Here is a 23,677-nt window from a genome sequence, read left to right on the forward strand (position 1 = left end):
TGGACACCTTGCTTTCTTCAAAGACTGCACCCGGTTACGGACATGCCGTGACCACCTTTATGTGTTTCTTTATTGTATTGTTATTGTTATATCTTGTTATGTTTTTCTAAAATATGTTTAGTCCCGGAGTACTAAATTTCACTAGGGGGGAATGTGACACCCCAGGGGTCTGGTTGCCACAGTGATAGAGATATTATGTCTGAGAGCAGGTGGGAGGTCCTTTGGTCAGGGATCCTGTGCATGCCACACCTCCTGCCCAGTCTTGGGAGGGGAAGAACTTCCCCTATATAAACCCGGGGCTGAAGCAGGGTGAGCAGTCAAGGAGAGTAGAGACAAGAAGCAGCATAGGAAGAAACAGCAGAAGCTCAGTGGGAGCAATACTACTACGAGTCAGGGGCTGGCAGCTGCAGAGCTCGCCCTGACTGACAAGATTTCTTACCGGACCCGGAGTCCGAGGCTGTGGGGACTAATTCCTACCCAGCAGCAGAATCCGTCAGGCAGGGGATTTCAGGTCCTCTGGCCAAGAAGCCCGAAGGCACGGTCACACGCGTGGGACCAGCACCGCCATCGTGGAGCGGAAGCCATTAGAAGGCCCCGAGTCACCGGCCATACGGGTGAGCACCACACGGTACACTCAGGGACGTGGCTACTTATATCCGCTTCTAGCAAGGTAGCCAGAAGAGTACAGTCAGTTTGGGAGGCCTACAACTCCGCCTGGCCAGGGGAGATCCCATCTGCTCAAGGACTGACTAGGCCCCGTTCGCTAGCAAGTACTCCGGGAGGGTCTATCGTTGTTACCAGTAAAGACCCTGAATTACACCGCACCGTCTCTGAGTGGTTCCTGCTACCCCCATCATCCACGTCGGCTGCCCTGAGGCCATACCCCTCCCGTTGGGGGTTATACCATCCCCGCTGCACCACCCATCCACCGGCCTCAGCGGACTGTCCTGCAGCGGCAGCTCCATAAGCTGCATTCAACGGGTGGCGTAGTCGTACTACATCTGCTGCCGTCCAGTTTGACTCCCTGGGCACGGACCGGGTCACCGCCACGAGACTACAACCCTCAAGAGATCCGGCTCCGGGTAAGCTCCCGCGTGCGCAACGCAGCGCGACACAGGCCCAGGGGCGCGTCATATCCATGGGACCAGATGACCGGATTGTCACAACCCTGGCTTTTCCAAACATCTCCATGAGACCAGGCGACTGCATGGTGCCAACCTGCTGTCTCAGAACATATCCATGGGACCAGGTGACCGGAGGATCACAATCCTGGTTTCCCCAAATGTCTCCATAGGGTCAGTGATGGTCAATGGAGCAGATCTGTACCCTTCCAGCCAGGGCCATGTTCCCTTAAGCTGGCATCCTGTAGAATCCAAATCTGTATCCTTCTGGATGGAGCCATGCTACCAAGCTGCAGCCCTAAAGAGTCTCTCTGATTCTCTTTGCAGCATGATAGAAATCCCTTTTTATATTTACATCTGTGGCTCAGGTCATCATTCACAGGTCATGAGGGAAGGTGCAGAGCTCATGTCTCATTGTTTGAGCATTTAATCAATTTGCATAGTTTGTATCACCTTGCCCTGTAAATCAACAAACTAGCTGGTCTAGTACAATATGTAATTAGCATATTAACAAACATAATTGTTCCTCAACCCTGAGTCTCTGTCCTCCATACAATAAGTTGCAGTAAATATCAACTCAAATGACAACATTCAGGTTTATACAAATACTAGTCTGTCCTTCTTGATCCACCAAAGAAAAACACATACATTTCAAAGTCAACACAAAGATAATAATGTATTTCTCCTGGCCTACTGAATTAGACGTCTGGATAATTAAGATTAAAAGCTGTGTCATCACACATGGTAATGCTTGGACTGGCCAGCGACTCTCTTTACCCAAGTATGAAAGCCTGTATTTTTATGCAGCATTCATGCTCGGATAAGGAGGGCCACCGGCCAGTCCGTGCACTGCAATGCGATCATCTTCCCTGTTAAACGGCCATCTGACTGCGCCCTTAGTTACATTGATGATTTGATAAATTCCTCACCATTTTAAACTCTCCATGAGGCCCAACACAACCTAAGGACACAAATAAAAAAAAATAATTAGATTTAAATGTAATACGTGATAGCAATTAATTGGTCATTTAATTTGTACACGAATTACTAGAAACCTGTAATATATCTGTTTTTCAGCTTTCAAGTTTACCTGTTATTATTTCTTCAAAACATGAAATTAATGCATGTAGTTCTGGAGCTCCATTATGTGCTCATTGGTTTTAGGGCAGAATGCCCCTAAGCTCATTTCTATTTTACAGTCAACCACTTTCTGTTAGGGCAGGTGCAAATGATCGTATTATCGATCCTACAAAACTTTTCAACTCACTCAAAGAAATGTTATTCTGTGCACGTCAGATTTTTTCCTTGGATCGAGTCTGTCCGAGGAAAAAATTGCTGCAAGTTGGAGAAATTTTGTTCTCCATTTTTTTCTCATACAGAAAAATCAGATCACACTATGATCACATCTTTTAGGCAAGCAAATATGGCCATTAAATCACAACCTATATTCTGCTATTTGTTTTAGCATTCCGAGATATAGACCTATCTTCATTATAATCATTCTGCATTGGTTTTCAAGTCTGTTTGCACAAATTTAGATATTTTGCTAAGCTATGTAGAAAAGAAGAAAAGAAAGAAGATTGGTATACACGATTGGTATACACAGGTGTCTAAAAATAAAAATAAACCTGGTAGGTATAGCCACATTCATATCAACTCATTTATGCTATAAAAAAACCCAGTTAATTAGAAAAAAACTCACCGCACTTTGCAACACACATATCTTCAGTTGGACCGAATGCAAAAGTGTTATATGGGCAGATGCAGGAGTCTCCAATATAATATGGTAATTGTGCGGGAATTCTATAAAAAAATATTGGCATAAACATAATCAATGCAGGTAGCCCATCAAAGTTTTTATCCTCTTAATTTATTGCAGTTATTATATAATAAAGCACTTTGTACTTACAATTGCTCATTTTGCCTTTCTACCCAGTTATTTCTTCTCTTGTTTTTTTTATTCAAACTAACATCTGCTTTTTACAGTACCAGCCAAACCTGAGATTTCAGAAATCTCATGAACACTTTTGTTTTTTAACCTGACTGAATTTGAGAACTGCATTTTATTTTAAATCTGCAGCATGTCAACTTTTTTGGAGTTTTTGCAAAGGTCTTTAAAGCAAACAGTATTACTGATTTCTTGCACTTCTGTTTTATTAGTCTAATTTGACGTACATACATGCAGCTCCATCAAAGAAGCCTGCTGCTGGTATTTATTCACTGATTTATTTTCCCTATGCCTGGCATTTCTTCTTTTTTTGGGTGAGAAAGAGGACATTATGTTAACAATGAATAAGAAAAAAAATATTGACATGTAACTCTCTATCAGTCTAAGGCCACGGCCCCACTATCAGTATTTGGTCAGTAATTTTTCTCAGGAGTGGGAGCCAAAACCAGGTGAGGAACAATCAGAGAAAAGGTATAATAGAAACAAGTCACCAATTTTGCATTTATCACCCACTGCTGGAAGAAGGCACAGCGCCGAAACGCGCGTAGGGGCGATGGCACCAGAGACTGATACTTGCAAGAGAGTAGTGTTAGGTGATTTATTTATAACTAGGTATGGGATGCTTTTTCTGATAACATATATCATTGCACTGTGCACTTTAAAGCACTTCACATGGTCTAGACGCATGAATTGTGTAGTGACCTTTTGAGTGGTTAATTTTTAACCACTTGTTTGTCTGACTTTCATTGTTGTAACTTCTACTCATGTAGATATCTGTCTATGGTGCCTTTTTCTTTTGGCTCATTACTGATACTTGCTGCTATTTTAATGGTTTATGTCTTTGTCTATCTTTAACGATGTTATTAATAAAATTTTGTGTTCTTTTTAAAGCAGCGTTAACTGACCTCCATTGTGTGTTTCAAATCATTTCAATTTCTCTGCGGGTACACTGAGTTTCTGTGTGTAATTTCCCCATAGACTTGCATTAGGTGCGGAAATTACGCAGGTAAAAATGCTCATGCGATTTATGTGCGTTTCTGTGGAGGAAACGCATCAAAAGCACATGGAATCCCAACCTAAGAGTGTCAATAAAGTTTTTTCAAACCTAATTACTAGGAAACATCAAAAACAAAGCAGCTTTATTTAAAGCACGCAGTGTCAAAAATGTGATAGAAACACGTTAAAAAAACACACAAACAAAACAATAAAAAACACAAGTAATCATTTTTAAATAATAGGTCCAGAAATTGTACAACAAACTCAACAAAAGCTCATTGTGGCAACGTAGCTTAACTGTTAATATTTTTGTTGCTGACTTTAAATTAGTTTAATTACATTTTCTTTGTCTTATTTACTCTTAGGCCACGTGCACATGTTGAGTATTTGTTGAGTTTTTTTTAGCTCAGTATTTTTAAGCCAAAACCAGGAGTGAAACAGTCAGAGGTAAAGTATAATATAAGCACGTCACCACTTCTGTATTTTTTACCCACTCCTGGTTTTGGCTTACAAATACTGAGGTAAAAACTGACCAAATACTGAACTCGGGATGAGAGGAAAATTCCCTGTCTCTCCTCCCGGACTTCCTTAGAACTTCGAACATTAAACCAGACTTCTGTTCAGCCTTTAGCATCAGATGAGTGTCTGGTACGAACACCGAACTTATACGTTCAGGTTTGCCCATCTTTATACTGAACGTGTGAACTTCGCCTTAGGCTATGTGCACACGTAGCATTTTTGATGCATTTTCTTGGCGTTTTTTTGCCGTGGAAACGCAGCAAAAACGCTATGTAATCTGTCTGCCAGGTATTGCAATGGTAATTCTGATGTGCTGTGCACATGATGCATAAATTTCCGCTCAGGATTACCATTGCGGAAAAAAACACCGCATGACCATTTATATTTATTTGATGAATCAGATAAGTATAAGATGAATCAGATAAGTATAGGATGAATCAGATGAGTATAGGATGAATCAGATAAGTATAGGATGAATCAGATGAGTATAGGATGAATCAGATAAGTATAGGATGAATCAGATAAGTATAGGATAAATCAGATGAGTATAGGATGAATCAGATAAGTATAGGATGAATCAGATGAGTATAGGATGAATCAGATAAGTATAGGATAAATCAGATAAGTATAGGATAAATCAGATGAGTATAGGATGAATCAGATAAGTATAGGATGAATCAGATGAGTATAGGATGAATCAGATAAGTATAGGATGAATCAGATGAGTATAGGATGAATCAGATGAGTATAGGATGAATCAAATAAGTATAGGATGAATCAGATAAGTATAGGATGAATCAGATAAGTATAGGATGAATCACATGAGTATAGGATGAATCAGATAAGTATAGGATGAATCAGATGAGTATAGGATGAATCAGATAAGTATAGGATGAATCAGATGAGTATAGGATGAATCAGATGAGTATAGGATGAATCAGATAAGTATAGGATGAATCATATCAGTATAGGATGAATCAGATGAGTCACCGGCCAGTGATTCATTAAATCAGGTCATACTTGCTGCTCCTTTCTCTACACAATATGCACTTTATGTCTTCTACCTCATTTATCTATGAATTTGCAATCCTGTGCACTTTGCACTATACTTATCTGATTTATCCTTCTATATATCAATTTTCCTATGTTTATTATGGGAACAATATATTAAGCACTGTATTTAAGTAGCATATATTTTTACTATATGTTGGATGATAAAGTTCTGTGCTCTTGTGGAGTAATTTAGATGAATCTATGAACATATATATGTATAGACCATAATACCACTGGGGAATTATATATTGACTGGTCTAAACATATGATCGGAATATATCTATTTAAGCCTCTATTGTTTTTTTACTCTCTATGTATTGTGGATGAAAAATGGAACCTGGGCTCCCTCTACTGGTGCAGCATGTTATGATGGGTTTATGATTTTTTCTACAAGTATTTTTTCTCTTATTTTCACTATTTTTTTTTAATATTTTGTCAATAAAGATTTAGATGTTCTTTTACCAACTTGCCTTTTCTGGCTTCCATAAATTTGTAGGTTTCTGCTTTTATATATTATTAGTTTATATTATTATAGTGCCATTTATTGCATGGCACTTTACATGTGAAAAAATGGGTATACATAATAAAAACAATTACAATGATCTTTAACAAAACGTGACGGTGGCTAGTACAGGAGGAGAGAGGACCCTGCCCCAAGGGCTCACAGTCTATAAGGGATGGGTGAGGATACAGTAGATAAGGGTAGAGCTGGGCGTGCAGCGGTATGGTGGAGCGGTGGTTACTGCAGGTTGTAGGCTTGTCGGAAGAGGTGGGTCTTCAGATTCATTTTGAAGGTTTCCATGGTAGGCGAGAGTCTGATGTGTTGGGGTAGAGTTCCAGAGTAGGGGGGATGCACGGGAGAAATCTTGTATGCGATTGTGGGAAGAGAAGATAAGAGGGGAGTAGAGAAGGAGATCTTGTGACGATTGGAGGTTGCGTGCAGATAAGTACCGGGAGACTAGGTCACAGATGTATGGAGGAGACAGATTGTGGATGGCTTTGTATTCCATGGTTAGGGTTTTGAACTGGAGTCTCTGGGTAATGGGGAGCCAATGAAGGAATTGACAGAGAGAAGAGGCCAGGGAATAGCGGGGGGACAGGTCCAAGTCCAAGTACCGAAGTGATCCATGATAAAAAATATTTTTATTTAGACAATCAAAATATAGTTAAAAAAGCAGAATGTCCGACAGGGGACACAGTGGTGACTATAGGTGAAAAAATGCAGCAGACCTATACAAAATGAAACCCTAATAGTTAAATAGAATTATGCCATAATGATACAGTAATGCATGAGCAACACATCACAGACAAATAATCAATTCAAAATATGTCTTTAAAGCCCCCAGAAGAAGCTGGCGGTGAAACGCGTGTCGGGGTAAGGGGACGCAGCTGATGACTACTTTTACCCTCCAGGCTTACCACGTATAGCCATATATACAGGTACTACCTATTGATTATATCTTGCTGGCATTTCTTTACTTATCTTCCTAGACTTATCATATATCATATCTACTTCGCACCTAAGTGCCTTGTTTATTAACTTTATGTACTGACACTGATCCTAATCATTAGCATTATCCCTGTAATTTTTATATGCACTTGCATTTGATAATATTACTCTCTTTATATCAATCAGGATTTAGGCTATCTATGAGTGAGGGCTTCATACACATATTTCGAATTGATCATTTGTCTGGGATGTGTTGTTCATGTGAAGGAGGCATTAGATACGTGTCACAATATCAAATTGGTGGAGCTAATGAACTTAGACTAGTCATATGTAGGACAAAGGGGATTCAGTTGTACAGAATCTGAATCTCTGTCTCTATGCTTTTGACTTTCAAGGAAATGTAATACATATATTATTTTGCAATATATAAAATTTAATATTTAAATGTATTCTTTTTTTATTTGTTTTTATTTTGTTTGTACATTTTTGTATTAATTGTGTGCACAATAAGGGGGGTTTCTATCTTTTCTGAGCTTTTATTAATGGTATTTAGAGATTTGCTTTATAGCAGCTACATGGACATAGGAAAAAATGGACAGGACGTGGTCATCATTGACTTCTATTGTAGGCGGATACTTCCGGGGCAGATGAGGAACAATTTTGCACAAGCGCATGTAAGTTCATGATGTGCACTGTAACCTTGCGCGCATTCATGAAGCCATCCCATACTTTATCTGAGCAGATAGTCTCAGCCTAGTGTGAAAAGACCCAAGATTTCAGTGCATACTGCGGTCATAATAAGATGTGATGAAAACGGGACGGTGATGGTGAGGAGCAGAGGCTCCGGAGAAGTTAACCCGAAAGGTGACTATTATTGTTTTTTTTTTTATACTAACCTTTTCATGGCCCTTTTGATGGCCGGCAGCCCCCTTTTTACTGAATCTGCACAGAAGCGAATTCCAAAAATTTCCCCTTTTGGCCAATGCAAATTTTTGTAACATTCAAGTAGAATTTAATTCCACTTAGAAATATTTGCTCATCTCTAATATATATTGTACATTCATATATACATATAAATATAGATACAGTGATACAGGATTTTGGAGGTTTATTTTGTACAGATCTCCTTTATTCATGTTTTAAAGTATTGTATAGACATTCTTACCTTGAGTTGCATGTTGGCTGTTGAATGTTGTTGCAGGCTTTATAAACTTTTTCCTTAGGACATATAAAATCTGCAAATAAGCATAGATGAATATATGAATGGTACATTCTCAATTGACCAGCTGTCTACGGTAGTAAAAAGTGGTGAAAAAAAAATCCAAAGTTTGCTAAAAAAAAAAAATAAATAAAAAATTGCGACCTTTTCCGAGACCCATAGCATCTCCATTTTTCAGAATCTGGGGCCGAGTGAAGGCTTATTTTTTGCGCACCGAGCTGACGTTTTTACTGATACCATTTAGGGGTAGATCCGATGTTTTGATCGCCCGTTATTGCATTTTATTGCAATGTTGTGGCGACCAAAAAAACGTCATTCTGGAGTTTAGAATTTTTTCTCGTTACGACGTTTACCGATTGGTTTAATTCTTTATTTATATTTATATTAATAGATTGGGCGATTCTGAAAGTGGCGATATCAAATATGTGTATGTGGGTTTTTTTAATTATTTTATTTTGAATGGGGCGAAAGGGGGGTGATTTAAACTTTTATTTTTTTTATTTTTTGAATATTTTTTAAAACTTTTTTTTATGCTTTTTGCATGCTTCAATAGTCTCCATAGGAGACTAGAAGCAGCACTTGTCCGATCTCCTCTGCTGCATACAGGCGACGAGCAGATTGCCTGTATGCAGCAGAAAGGCTCACTTGCTATGAGCACCGACCACTGGGCTTCCGGTGCGTCGATGTTAAATGCCACTGTCAGAGATTGACAGCGGCATTTAACTGGTTAACAGTCGTGGATGAATCGTGATTTCACCAGCCGCTGTTGCGGGCACATGTCAGCAGTATAAATCAGCCTGCGCTAAACCGACCTTTCCGACGTGGTGCATTTCCACGTCAGGAAGGGGTTAAAAAGCACAACAGGTTTTGTGACATTAGGACAACTTACCGTAAATACCCACAATTGGTAAGTGCATTACATGAACTATTGCACATCCAAAAGCAAACAATCTTTATTGATAAAACAAATTAAAAGAAATATCAAAACTTGACATGTGGAGTTTTTACTGCAAAAAATGCCAAGAACAGGATAATACAGAGATTTGACCCGTGGAACTGCAAAACCACAGTTCTATTTTTCTGGCCTACACCAGACTCTTTTAAACAGATATATTGGAGTCTGAACAGTCAGGAAGACACTATTACTATTTTTTTTTTATGGCAAAAAATGCAAAAAGCAGGATAATACAGAGATTTGACCCGGGGCACTGCAAAACCACAGTTATAGTTATGTGGTGTACACCAGACTTTTTTAAACAGATATATTGGTGTCTGACCAGTCAGGGAGACACTATTACAGTTTTTTTTACGGCAAAAAATGCCAAAAGCAGGATAATACAGAGATTTCACCAGTGGAACTGCAAAATCACAGTTATAGTTATGTGGCGTACACCAGAATCTTTTAAACAGATATATTGGTGTCTGACCAGTCAGGGAGACACTATTACAGTTTTTTTTTACGGCAAAAAATGCCAAAAAACAGGATAATACAGAGATTTGACCCGTGGAACTGCAAAACCACAGTTCTATTTTTCTGGCCTATACCAGACTCTTTTAAACAGATATATTGGTGTCTGAACAGTCACAGACACACTCATTTTTTTTGGGGGGGGGGGGGTACCAAAAGGTTAATAAGATGCATATTTGGACTGTCTGACTGAGGGAAAAAAAAATACAGGATTTAGATGAAAAAAAAAAAATTTTTCCTGGCCCCTGAGACCTGGGGATAAGTCTAGCAATTTGACCAACAGGAGCACACAGGACTGTAATGCAGCGTTTGCTAGTATAACCACTGCTTCTCCTATACAGCCTGCCTGCCTGCCTGATATCTGGGATGGATATTAGTCCTGAGAAGGACTGTTTGTTTGATTTGGCAGGCTTTAGAGACCCTACACTACCTATTTCGCACTATATATCTCTCCCTAACTCAGCAGCACTGACCCTACACTGGCTGATCCGGAGCGACTGTGTCCAAGATGGCGGCACCCGGTTTTAAATACTCGAGGTGACGCTGTGAAGCCAGCCAATCACTGTAATGCCCACAAACAACATGGCTGCGGCATTACAGTGACTGGCTGGCAATCCCTGCATGCTCATTGGCTCTATAAAGAGCGCCAAACGTGCAGGGCGGAGACCCGAGCTCCCGCCCGAGTAACCCGGAAATGCTCGGTGCTCGCCGAACATCCCGAGTAGTGAGATGCTCGGGCGAGTAACGAGCAGTGTCGAGCATGCTCGCTCAACACTAGTAGTCATCCCAAAAAGACTGAGCCTAGTGATTGGATGCAGTGCTCTTGTGACTACACTCATGATGTCAACACTGCAGTCTGTCAACAAAGACCTGAGCAGCAGTGGAGAGGCAGCGCTGGACCTGAAGATGGTAAATATTACTGTTTTTTTTATTTTCTTTGTTTAAGAAATATACTAAGACATATAGGTTAAATTGCTTTCTGGCCAAGAGGAAATATCTACAAGCACTCATGAAAAACAACAAATGGGCAGTTTTTATAAAAACATGATTGTGTTTAGTATTTCATAAGCTCAGCAGGTAAAAAACTGCAGGTAGAGTAGACAGGTGCCCTTAAAAGAATAAAGAAACACTTACCACATGTAGTATTTGGCCGCCAGTCTGTGCAGATTTTGTGAAGTATACAATTTGATGCATAAGCTGCCACATGATCACAAAAATTATGTTCATCACAAGTGCTTTCTAAACATGCGATATTGAAATCGTTATAAGGAACAACTTTGTGGCATTCTTTAAAAATTCTGATGAAGACAACAAAATAATTTTTAAAAAGTCTCAAGTGTATATACGATAAGATAAGACTGTAACTATACTAGATGGGATTTCTTCTATACATCAACTCAATATTTTCTAAATAATGCTGTTTCACATCTTAACATCTCTATTCCCATCTCCCATTGTAAATCTTTTGCTGTCACTGATGTAACTAATCAAAATATGCCTCAAATACTCTCATTTAATTTTTCCTCATTTTTCTGAGACCGCAGCTCCAAAGCCCTGCCCTCACATGTTGCACCATATCCAGCTTTCTTCTATCATGTGTGCGACCTAACAGTAATATTAGCTATATTGTAATTAAACCATCAGGTCAAAATGGGCTCCCACAGTCTGACTTTGCACTAACCACACTGTTTAGCAGGATTTAAGGAGTTCCCAGGTAGCCACCTTTTAATCTCTTTAACTTTGTTGTATGGGCTCCCAAGTTGAGTCTGTAGTGTGGTTCCTAACTGGTGGAGCGGGATGAAGGGATACCATGGGGTTAGAACCAAAAAAACACTATACAAAGGATGTATTAGATCCAAAGAGCAAGGTTGGGAAAAAGTTTGGTAAGAATCTAGGAGAGAAAGGTAGATTATATAGGCAAATGGTCTGACATCCTAAAGGATAAACCAAACATACATGGCTTAACCCAAAAGAAGAGTCAGATAATAAAATATCATCCTAAAATGTGCACTATGAAGTATTAAAATAATACAATAATAATAATAATAATACAATAATTAGCACTGGATTAAATCAGATGCCTAGACTGGTCAGAGGTTGTGTCATTCAACCTTTTAGACCAAGTATATTGCACATCTATGGTGGCAGCTCTGTCAAAAAGAAAGGAGCGATGGCGACAAGTATCTGACAGTTTCAGTATCCTTGCTTCTGCTTTAAATCAATGATTAATAATAAATGGGCAAGTTATCACTCCTACTTGGCCCATTTTCTTTCATCATTAGAGCCAGCACCCATATAACAAATGTCCCTCTGAACAGCCCCATGAACCAAAGCCCCCTTCTCTCTTTACCAGGCTCCCATGTGCAGTAAACACTTTGTATTTCTAGTTTAGATGGGTTGCCTATTTTATCCACATTTTAACAGATTTGTTAGAGGCATGATTTATTAGTACCAACTAATATTTAAATATTACAGGTTATCTTTCTTTATGAAACTTTGCCTACTTGTTAGTTTTACCTTCCTCACAAACTACATAGCAATCCTTTCCACAAAATGGAAACTGGGGGCAGCATGTGACCAGACCTGCAAAGTGTTCCCATGTGAACTGTTTTTCTATTGGAGAAGAATCTACCAGGAGCCATTTTGTAAACATATAGCTTATGAGGAAGGCAGCACTAACAAGTTCAAGAATATAATGTGCAAAACATATATTAGAAGGAGCCACAAAACTATGGGCCCAACACATTTAGTAAAATAAAAATAAAGTGGACAACCCTTTAAAGGGTTATTCCCAAAATAACAATGTAATCTTACAATAATGTACTCTTATACTTGAATATTTATGGTAAAATAAAACATTTTTAAATCAATCTGTTTTGCATATATCCCCATCTACTCCCCCAAAGGATGCCTGCGTAGGCTGTATTCACTTTCCAGTTGCCCGTGACCCATCTTGCAGGAGTTTCACAGCTCCTGGTCGATAATGTGCAGTGAGTGCATTATCACAATTGGCTTCCTTCCAGCATAGTTCTGCTCTGGCTCAAAACTGAAAAAGTGTATTCTTGCTTTACAATACACTCTATGTTCTGTGTATTGCATGTTACTGGACACAGCTCTACCAACTGATATTATCTTATGCTATCTACATCAGTAAAGCTGCCTGCGTGTTTTAAATCAATGCTCTGTTAGCTGTTTTTCAGCAGAACTCAACTGTCCACAACTCCTCCACAATGGAGCTTCTATTAACTAGGCTCAGAAGAGCTGACAAACATAGACCTGAGCTGAGTTTGATGACTCTAGAAGACAGCTCAGTGATGGGAAATTGCAAATGCCATCTCTCTGTTGATGCATATGGCAGAAGATAATCTTTTGCCATATGCATCAACAGAGCAACATTTGTGGTTTCACATCACTGATCTGTCTACTATGGGCATCAAACACAACACAGCTGTGCTGCGCTTAGTGATCAAAAGATTCATTGTGGAGCAGTATAGGACAGTTGAGCTCTGTTGAAAACCAGTTAACAGAACAATCATGTAAAACACACAGGCAGCTATAGTGATGAAGGTTGTAGAAGATAAAATTGGACTGGCAGAGTTGGGTACAGAAGCATACAGTACACTTAATCGTAGAGAGTATTCTACTCTTAGATTAGCTTGATGATATGCCAAATATCTGTGGTGGATGCAGATGAACCATCAACTCTCCACTAACACAGGAGAAGGAGGGATGGATCTGCAGCACTGAGGAGAATCAGGGTACTGCTGGAAAAGTGTAAGAATAACACTGACTATTCAGCTTTCTGAAGCTGGATGCATAGAGGGGCAGTTAAAGATGAGAAAGAGACACAAAAGTACAAGAAAAAAATATTATGCTTTGTCTATATATTAAAAATAAGTATGATTTACTGCGCTTTGTGAAAAATAATGCCATTGTGAGAATAGCCCTTTAAAGTTATTAGTTGAGAGGTGACCAGAAGCTGCCTATAGTAAATGCTGGATTTATTAAGCATGTAGAGCCCCACATCAAGACCCACAGAATATGCTTTGCTGATAGTAGCCCAAATAAAACAAGTTAATGGCATTTAGCTAGGGCCAAAAAAATACATGATAAATTGAAGCATGATCAGTACTGGTATTCTGTCAAGAATAGAAAAAAATAGTAAATTATCACAACTACTTAGCTCTCATGAAGAAGCTTAAGTTTGTTTGTCAACAGGTTTCCAAGCTCCATTCAGGTTTCTTGTAAAAAACATATATTAGAAGGAGCCACAAAATTATTACTATGGAGGCACCCGAACATTACTATGGAGACACCCGAGCAGCTAGTATGGGGCTTTGGAGACTGGGTCCAGTTTTGGTTGGTGCTATCAATGGACTAAGTGTTTTCCAAATTATTTTCAAAATAATGATAATTATTGTTACTTACTCGCTTGATATGATATTACATATAGAAGCAGAAGTGCAATATGTTGTTACACTTTCTCGAGTTACAGTAACAGGGCTGCTTGTAATGAAGCTACAACCCGGTTTAGATAAAGATTCATCCTTCCAGTAAGAGGCCATAGAAGAACAATCGGAGATGATGCTTCCATCTGGAAGACGACAATCATCTTCCCTTTTGTTGGAACAAGTACCTAAAGAAATTATTCTAAATTAACACAAGTGAATACAAACATTGATTAATAATTATTAATCAATTTTATAATTTATTAAGATATGTGCAAAAATTTTGAACAAAGATTTCAGATGCAACTTTTGGCACCAAGAGTCGCAAGAACAGTTCAAGACGAAAAAAAAAACATTTTTGACTTTGAAATAAATTCATGAAACAATTAATTTGACGCAAAAAACACCAACTAATAGCAAAAGACAAAAAAGGAAAGTGACTTAAAAAAATGCAAATGATGAATCAGGGCCATCACGTTCACTTTATGCACCAGAAAAGCTCATGGCACACAAATCTATACATCCGTATCTACCCATTCTGGACTACTTTGCTTAGTTTGGGTAGTATCCATCAGGGCTTTGGTCTTTTTATTGTATGGATTAGCACAACAAAAGACACTGTTCAATACAGTGGCAACCTGTTAAAAAAAATTAGATTAAAATTCATCATTGCAATTGCACCTATTTTTTGTCTCGTTTTGTGTGTTTCGTGCCTTTTTTTCATTTGCATCTAATTCATAATTATATTTTGTGCTTTTTTAAGTCTATTTTATATCTTCTCACCTGTTATTCTGTTTGCTTGTTTTTCACTTTGTGGGCCGAGTTTAGCAATTTTAGATAATTTTGCCTGATTATTATCATTTTTAAAAAGTTGCAAAATTTGGCGGAATATCACTCCAGCCTCTAACTGATGTATTTTAGAGTACATCAGTATTTTGGTGTAATGTTTGTATCATTTTGCAAATTGTTTGACTTTTGGCACCAAGGACAGTAAAAAAAAATCATTTTTGACTTTGCATTAAATTCATGAATGGAGCGCACAATTTTGTAGAATTTGCCAAAAACGACAGATAATACCACAAAATAAAAATGGAAAGTGAAATCCCCAAAAAATCCAAAAATCATGAATCAGGGTCTTACCGTGCAATGTACTTTTGTTTTTTTGCAATGGAATACTATGGGTAACAAATGCCACTGTGGCTTGCATCACAGTATTTCATTACACACATATAACATTCAAAAGCAACCAACCATGCCTTATTTGAATTTTTATAATTAAATTGCAATAATTGATACATGTTTTGCATGTGCTAACATAAATACAAATACGAAAAGTTTGAATCAAACTATGACATACCACATTGTCCTTCTGTGTTGTTCTTGAACAGTGTAGATGACAATTTTATTTCGAATATTGTGCCGCTCAAACTGATGTAAGCATCAATGCTTTTTATGTATACTACCACTTTGGCATTATTGCCGCAAATTCTAATATCATTATTGATGAATTCTGGGTAAACTTTTACTGAGTCAAATGTAACCTGCGCAGAAAATAAGGTTAATAGTTTGATATTAGAAATTACTCTACATTGACTATGTAGTTGATATTTCATCAAATATAAGCATTTCTTGCTTCACTTTGGGCATATCCACTGTGAAAGTTCCATAGTGGAAAATCTGCAGTGAAATCAATAGAAAATTACTATAGCAGATTTTATTGTAGAATTCCAATTGGTTGATGGCTACATCCACAACAAGGCAGGCTGACATTTCCGACTTAAGCTGATTTACACCAAAGACATGCAGATGACCATACTTTTGGCTCGAGTGCATTCCGAAAATTGCACTCAGACCAATATTATTCTATGAGACTGTGCACATGCCCGATTTTTCCCTAGGACGGAGTCGGTCCAAGGAAAAAAATCACACAATGAATCATTTTCAACCGATATTCGGATCACACTTGGCCATGCAAGTCAATGAGTTCATGGAAAAAAACGGACCGCACTCGTATGACATCTCAGTGGAGTCCGATTTTCATGGACTGACAGAATGGAGAAGGTGGAGAATTTTTTTTCCAACTTCTCATCTGAGAAAATCAGATCACACTATGATAATAATAATAATAATAATAATATAATCACAATCTGATCTAACACCAACCAGAGTGTGATTAGCATAATAGGACCGATTTTCACAGATGAGAGAACATACAGTCCCGTGACCCTAGCCTAAGAATTATCTCCACAATGTGTACAGGAGAATTTATGAAATCTCATTCGAAAAACTGGTACTACAGTGTGCTGCGACTTTTCCATCCAGAATTTTTTTTTACTTTGGATATGCCCTGTCGGATCAAACCCTAACTGTTTGCCATATGAGTTTAGTGACATAAAACCTTACCTCATTGTAATCACCCATGCCAGTCAGCTTGATCTCATGGCTTTGATAGAAAATTATTAGAGTAAGTCTACAAGATGCAGCATATTTGGAAGAGCAGTTGGTTCTATCTAAGAGCACTCTAAAATTATATATTAGGTTAATTTCTTGTACAAGGATATCTGTGCATGTGTCATGATATTTATAAGAAGTTCCATCAAAAGTTAAATAGAAGCGACCACCCCATCCACTGCAGACACCTGAAAGAAACCGTAGACTAATTAGAATAGCTATGTCATAAACCCAACAGCCAAAAATCTCCACCAAAGGCAGAGAATCACTTTAAAATGGTTTTAAATATAAAGAAAAGTTCTATAACTTATTAATATCCTTCCATTACTCTCTGGTACTATTGAGAGGAACTGAAGGATAAAATAAATGAGAAAGTGGAAGAACTCCGTAATTGCAGCCAGAGCACCAGTTAGAACAGGGGATTAAGGGAACCCTGTGACTACACAGCTTTTCTTCTTACTTATGCCAGACATACATTCAGCAGGCCAGGAGCCATACACCATAATGTTGACTTTTGAATTTGAGTTCTTCTTTGGTTGATCAACACAGACTATTATTTGAATAAACCTGAATGTTGATCACTTGAGTTAATATTTGCTAATTGATGAATGGTTGTTATTTACCTCTTATATCAGCTCCTACAATCTATTGTCTGCCAGTTTTGCAAAGGGTCTTTGAACAATGGATGTTTGCTAGATATGTTAAACACCATTGTAGGGTGTTAGCCAGTCAACATTGGGGGATGAGCTGTAAATACTCAAGCCATGTGCAATAATATCATCATCCCTTATCCTTGACCTGTAGATATGTGCTTGAAAGGACAATTGGGAGCTATTTAAGGGGCATATGCTTCTGTATCAAAGAGCTTTTACAAAAAGAGAGCCAAGAGAGACTCTTGAGGACAGGTCACATAGCTCCATCAAGAGAAATACAGATCTGATCCACTGACTATCACTGAACTCTCATAGACTTTGTGAAGAAATCCAGGTTGGAAGAATTAGGTCACCTGGCCACATACAGTACAGACCAAAAGTTTGGACACACCTTCTCATTTAAAGATTTTTCTGTATTTTCATGACTTAGAAAATTGTACATTCACACTGAAGGCATCAAAATTATGAATTAACACATGTGGAATTATATACTTAACATAAAAGTGTGAAACTACTGAACATATGTCTTATATTCTAGGCTCTTCAAAGTAGCCACCTTTTGCTTTGATGACTGCTTTGCACACTCTTGGCATTCTCTTCATGAGCTTAAAGAGGTAGTCACCGGAAATGGTCTTCCAACAATCTTAAAGGAGTTCACAGAGATGCTTAGCACTCGTTGGCCCTTTTGCCTTCACTCTGCGGTCCAGCTCACCCCAAACCATCTCGATTGGGTTCAGGTCTGGTGACTGTCGAGGCCAGATCATCTGGCGTAGCACCCCATCACTCTCCTTCTTGGTCAAATAGCCCTTACACAGGACTCATCAGACCTAAGCACAGATTTCCACTGGTCTAATGTCCATTCCTTGTGTTCTTTAGCCCAAACAAGTCTCTTCTGCTTGTTGCCTGTCCTTAGCAGTGGTTTCCTAGCAGCTATTTTACCATGAAGGCCTGCTGCACAAAGTCTCCTCTTAACAGTTGTTGTAGAAATGTGTCTGCTGCTAGAACTCTGTGCGGCATTGACCTGGTCTCTAATCTGAGCTGCTGTTAACCTGCGATTTCTGAGGCTGGTGACTCAGATAAACTTATCCTCAGAAGCAGAGGTGACTCTTGGTCTTCCTTTCCTGGGGCGGTCCTCATGTGAGCCAGTTTCTTTGTAGCGCTTGATGGTTTTTGCAACTGCACTTGGGGACACATTCAAAGTATGCCCAATTTTTCAGACTGACTGACCTTCATTTCTTAAAGTAATGATGGCCACTTGTTTTTCTTTACTTAGCTGCTTTTTTCTTGCCATACTACAAATTCTAACAGTCTATTCAGTAGGACTATCAGCTGTTTATCCAACTGACTTCTGCACAACACAACTGATGGTCCAAACCCCATTTATAAGGCAAGAAATCCCACTTATTAAACTTGACAGGGCACACCTGTAAAGTGAAAACGATTTCCGGTGACTACCCATTGAAGCTCATCAAGAGAATGCCAAGAGTGTGCAAAGCAGTCATCAAAACAAAAGGTGGCTACTTTGAAGAACCTGGAATATAAGACATATTATCAGTTGTTTCACACTTTTTGCTAAGTATATAATTCCACATGTGTTAATTCATAGTTTGGATGCCTTCAGTGTGAATGTACAATTTTCAAAGTCATGAAAATACAGAAAAATCTTTAAATGAGAAGGTGTGTCCAAACTTTTGGTCTGTACTGTACCTCACTGCTCTATTCCCGGCAGGCCAGCGGAAGGGTGAGACTCTGTATCTGAACCATCTTGTGTATTTGCTGGGACTGTTCTATATGTTTATTGTTTCTTTGCTGGTTCAATAAAGTATTGCCACACGGTTTTACCCTCATCTTGTGTTGTCTGATAGTATTATGCCCACGGAAGGACCTGTGGCTTCACAAACGCCATACTGGGACCCGCATCTATTAGATTTTTATGGTATATCTTTTGGATATGTCATAAGATGTCTGTTGTAAGACAACCCCTTTAGCAAAAGACTGAAACACCCTTTTAGCCAGACTAAAAAATTAGGGTAGGTAATAGGCAGCTGCAATTTTGAGGTTTGGCACTGCTATGTTATTTTTTCTACTTCTAATCCCTTGACAGTGCTCACAGAAATAAAGGTGATTGCTCATGTCATTTATACCTTGGGGATACTTGTTATTTGTATTTTTACTATTATTTGTGAGTCTATCTAAAGGTTTGTGCCTGTGTACAGTATACATATGTCTATTTATGAGGTGTGTAGGCTTCTAGTCTATGACTGTATTGTACTTTATACTCTGCACTTTATTACCTTCCTTATACTGTAATTAGACCATTATTGCAATTTCTACTGCTGCCTCTTGATGCATGTTTGCTGCTTTACTGTGATGCTCCTTTTTATATATATACTGTATATCTATATACATAGTACCAGTCAAAAGTGTAGACCCTCATATTCATGCATTTGTTTTCCTTGTTCTTACTGAAATGTACACAATGTAGTTTCAGACTAACAGTAGCAAAACTATGAAGGAACATATATTGAAACAAGGAGTAAATGAACAAAAGTTAAACAAACCATAAAATATGATAAACCTTAGATTACTCAAAGTACTCCCATTTTACTCTGTTGATAGTATTACACATTGGCATTCTCTCAAGCAGCTCCACCAGATAGTCACCTGAAATGAATTTTCAACAGTCTTTATTGAGATCTTAGAGCAGCTCTTTTCTTTTCAACTCATCCTAAACCATCTCAATTGGGTTGAAGATGAGTGATTGTGGTTGCCATGTCATCTGATGCAGCACTATCTATTCTTCTTGATGACATAGTCTTTACATGGCCTAGGGGTGTATTTTAGGACAGTGTCCCGTTGCAACACAAATGATAGTCCCACGAAGTGTAATCCAGACAGGATAGTATGTCATTGTAGAATGTGGTAGCCATGCTGGGTAAATGTGCTTTGAGTTTGGAATAAATCACCAACAGTGTCTCAAGCAATGCACCCACACACCATCCTGCTTCACAGTGGCTCCAAACATGTAGAAGCCATCCACTTAACTTTTCTGCATCTCACAAAGACAAGACAATTGGCACCAAAAATCTCAAATTTTGACTTCTCAGACCAATTTACAGATTTCCACTGATCTACAGTCCAGTCTTCCTGCTGCATAGTCCAAATAAGTCTTTTCTTCTTGTTTATGGCCCTCAGTAGTTCTTTGCAGCAATTCGACCATACATGCCCAATTCTTGCAGTCTTCTCTGGGCAATTGATTTTGAGATGTGTCTGCTACTTGATGTCTGTGCATCATTTATGAGGGTTGCGTCCTGAGGTGCTGTGAATTTGCATTTTCTAAGGTTTGTAATTCTAATGAATTTATCCTTATACTGTAGATTGTAAGCTTGCAAGCAGGGCCCTTACTCCTTCTGGGACTGTTGAAATATGTGTTACTTTGTATTGTATCTATTGTCTGTACATGTCCCCGCTTAATTGTAAAGTGCTGCAGAATATGTTGGTGCTATAGAGATAAAATTATTTATTATCCTCTGCAGCAGAGGTAAATCATGCTCTTCCTTTCCTCCGCTCTGGGGGTGGGAGAGTGGGGAGAGTCCTCATGAGACATGGTTTTTAAGCACTTATGGAAACTTTTAAAGTTCTAATTTTGCTGATGTTTAAGTCTTAAAGTAATGCTGGACTGTTGTTTCTCTTTCCATAGTTAAATGGTGCTATATATAACTGTACTCCTCAACATTGAAATACTCAACAGATTGGAGAAAAAGTCATAAAATTATGAAAATCACTGGATAAGTTAATGATATGCAAATAATGAAAAATGGAAACAAAATTTTGAAACGTTTCAATATATTTAGCATCGAGTATGAGCACCAGTGCAGGAATCTAAACACATACACACCTTGGCTGTTATTAATGAGGTTATTAATGGTTGTCTGAGGAATACTTTGCCACTCTGAATGCAGTTGGGCAAATCATTAAGATCCACTGCCGGCAGCTCCCTTTGCAATGATGTCCCAGATGTGAAATATAGGATGCTGGAGAAAGCTGCAGACCATGGTAGTACATTTAGGCCATGCAGGCTGTTCCCAGTAGTACAAGCAGCATGCAACCTTGTGCTGTCATATTGAAAAACGACTCTTGGTACAATTTGGAGAAATGGCCTTACCACAGGTTCCACTATTGATCAATTCTGTACTGCAAGTGAAAATGGAAGTCCCATACCAAGCCTAAGGCATCAATCAGTGTCTACACAAACCTTCAGAAGATGTGTGCACGACATTAAGCTATGAGTCCGAGGTCCAGCTATAGGTGTTCCAATCACCTGATGCCACCATTCTCAAAAGCTAATATGGTGGTGAGTAAGATGGCAATGACAGCTGGAATAGACATCTGTCCTCTTCAGCGATGAGTCCTATTTTTGGCTGGCATGCAATGATAGCTGAAGACTGGAGACCACATGGGCAACGCCATCAATAGGTCTTCATGAGGGAATGTCACACCAGTCTTGCATTATGATGTGGAGTGTAATAATGCATGGTAGGCAAAACCTTCTAGTCTTCATTCCAGGTACACTAACTGCTCGACGTTACATTGATTTGGTTGTGAAACCAGTGGTACGGCCATTTTTTCAAAGTTACCTAGGAGTCGTTTTTCAACATGACTATGCCAGGCCACAAATTGCTCATGATACTGTGACCAGTCTGTGTGGCTTAAACATGCTATCATTGCCTGGAGTGTCTCCTGACCTGTCTCCCATTGAGCACATCTAGAACATCATTGGTTGGTCATTGCCAAGGAAGCTGCCAGCAGCGGATCTTGATGATTTGCATTCCCAAGTGCATTCAGTATGGCAGAACATTCGTCAGACAAATATTAATAACTTCATTGACAGCTGCCAAGATATGTAAGTGCAGGGATTTCTGCACGTGGTACTCATATTCGGTACTGAATATATTGAGATGTTTCTAAAAAAAATTCTGTTTGTTTTCCATTTGCATTTCATTAACATGTCTATCAATCCCGTGATTGCCATCATTTCATGACTTTTCCTTTTTTTTGTCTCAATTTTGTCCTAAAATTATTTTACACAGGATACTAAGTGCTTTTCTTTAATATTTTTTTAAAATGTGACAGATTTTTTAAACAAAATATCTCAGCATCAAATATGTGAACACAATATACCATGATTCGGCCGAGCAGTGTCACTTAGACGTGGTATAACATTGTTACTTTTGTAACTGTATGTTTGTATTATTTGATCAATGTATGGTTGTTCTTATGGCTTTGCTACTTAGTTTCTATAAGGAACTATTGTTTGGAATGTATTGAAGACCAGAACTGTTATTTTATCTTTGTATGGTCATTGTTTTTGGGTCAATACTCTATGGTGCATATTGTAGTGGAGAGAAGATTTCCCTTTTTCGGCGCTTCCAGAGGATAAGAATGGTTAGAGATGAATTCTTTTTCTCAAAATCAGATTTATTCAGACACTATACTAAGAACAAACAACGCGTTTCTGCCAGCAACGGCCTTCATCAGGTACATTATGCACATTATTATATGTAGTGCATATTTTACCTGGCAGAAACGCGTTGTTTGTTCTTAGTATAGTGTCCGAATTAATCTGATTTTGAGAAAGAGAATTCATCTGTAACCATCCTTATCCTCTGGAAGCGCGGAAAAAGGGAAATCTTCTCTCCACTACAATATCCAACATGTAAGCCTTATACCAGTGCTGAAATAGTTCCCGCATTTGTGCTGCAGACCAGAGGATTGCAAAGAGCTGATCCACTATACGGATCATTTGAATGAAAATGCAAGACATCTAAAGGGTGAGTGCAAAAAAACAAAAATTGTTGTGGCAAATGCATATATTCATCTACACTTAGACTCTGCGCCCCTCGTCTCCCCTTTTATCCTTCTTTATATCACTATGGTGCATATTGTTAGATACTATGTCGCCTATTGCTGCGGTTATTGCTGCAAATGCTGGATTTTCTTACTATGTGGACTATTTGTTTCGCACACTGTATAGCAGTACACTATATAGAAGAGAACACCATTAGAAGGTGCTACACAGGCCACAATAAAATGTATCTGCAGCCCTGATCTACACTGTAAATGACTTAGATCAGGGATGTCAAACTCAAACACAAAGAGGACCAAAATGAAAAACTTGGACAAAGTCGCAGACCAACAAGTATACAGTATAATGAGCCCCACAAAGTCTTCCATACAGAATAACTGGCCCCACATTGTCCTCCATACAGAATAATGGGCCCCACATAGTCCTCCATACAGAATAATAGGCCCTACATAGTCCTCCATACAGAATAATGGGCCCCACGTAGT

General features: G+C 38.7%; 1 protein-coding gene across 1 annotated transcript in view; it reads right to left on the reverse strand.

Annotated features, from left to right (window-relative positions):
* The window catches only part of LOC141174072 (uncharacterized), a 369,120-nt gene that overhangs the window by 58,414 nt on the left and 287,029 nt on the right, over positions 1–23,677 (reverse strand). Inside the window, exons 21-27 of the mRNA XM_073658713.1 lie at positions 16,626–16,861; positions 15,580–15,763; positions 14,203–14,410; positions 10,909–11,072; positions 8,253–8,322; positions 2,824–2,924; positions 2,051–2,082 (exon numbers count right to left, since the gene is read on the reverse strand). Coding sequence (XP_073514814.1) covers positions 2,051–2,082; positions 2,824–2,924; positions 8,253–8,322; positions 10,909–11,072; positions 14,203–14,410; positions 15,580–15,763; positions 16,626–16,861 — 995 coding nt within the window. The remainder of the gene's footprint in view (positions 1–2,050; positions 2,083–2,823; positions 2,925–8,252; positions 8,323–10,908; positions 11,073–14,202; positions 14,411–15,579; positions 15,764–16,625; positions 16,862–23,677) is intronic.

The sequence above is a fragment of the Phyllobates terribilis genome, unplaced genomic scaffold (genome assembly GCF_046119375.1).
Source record: "Phyllobates terribilis strain yellow unplaced genomic scaffold, ASM4611937v1 Scaffold_13__5_contigs__length_258822181, whole genome shotgun sequence".
NCBI lineage: Eukaryota > Metazoa > Chordata > Amphibia > Anura > Dendrobatidae > Phyllobates > Phyllobates terribilis.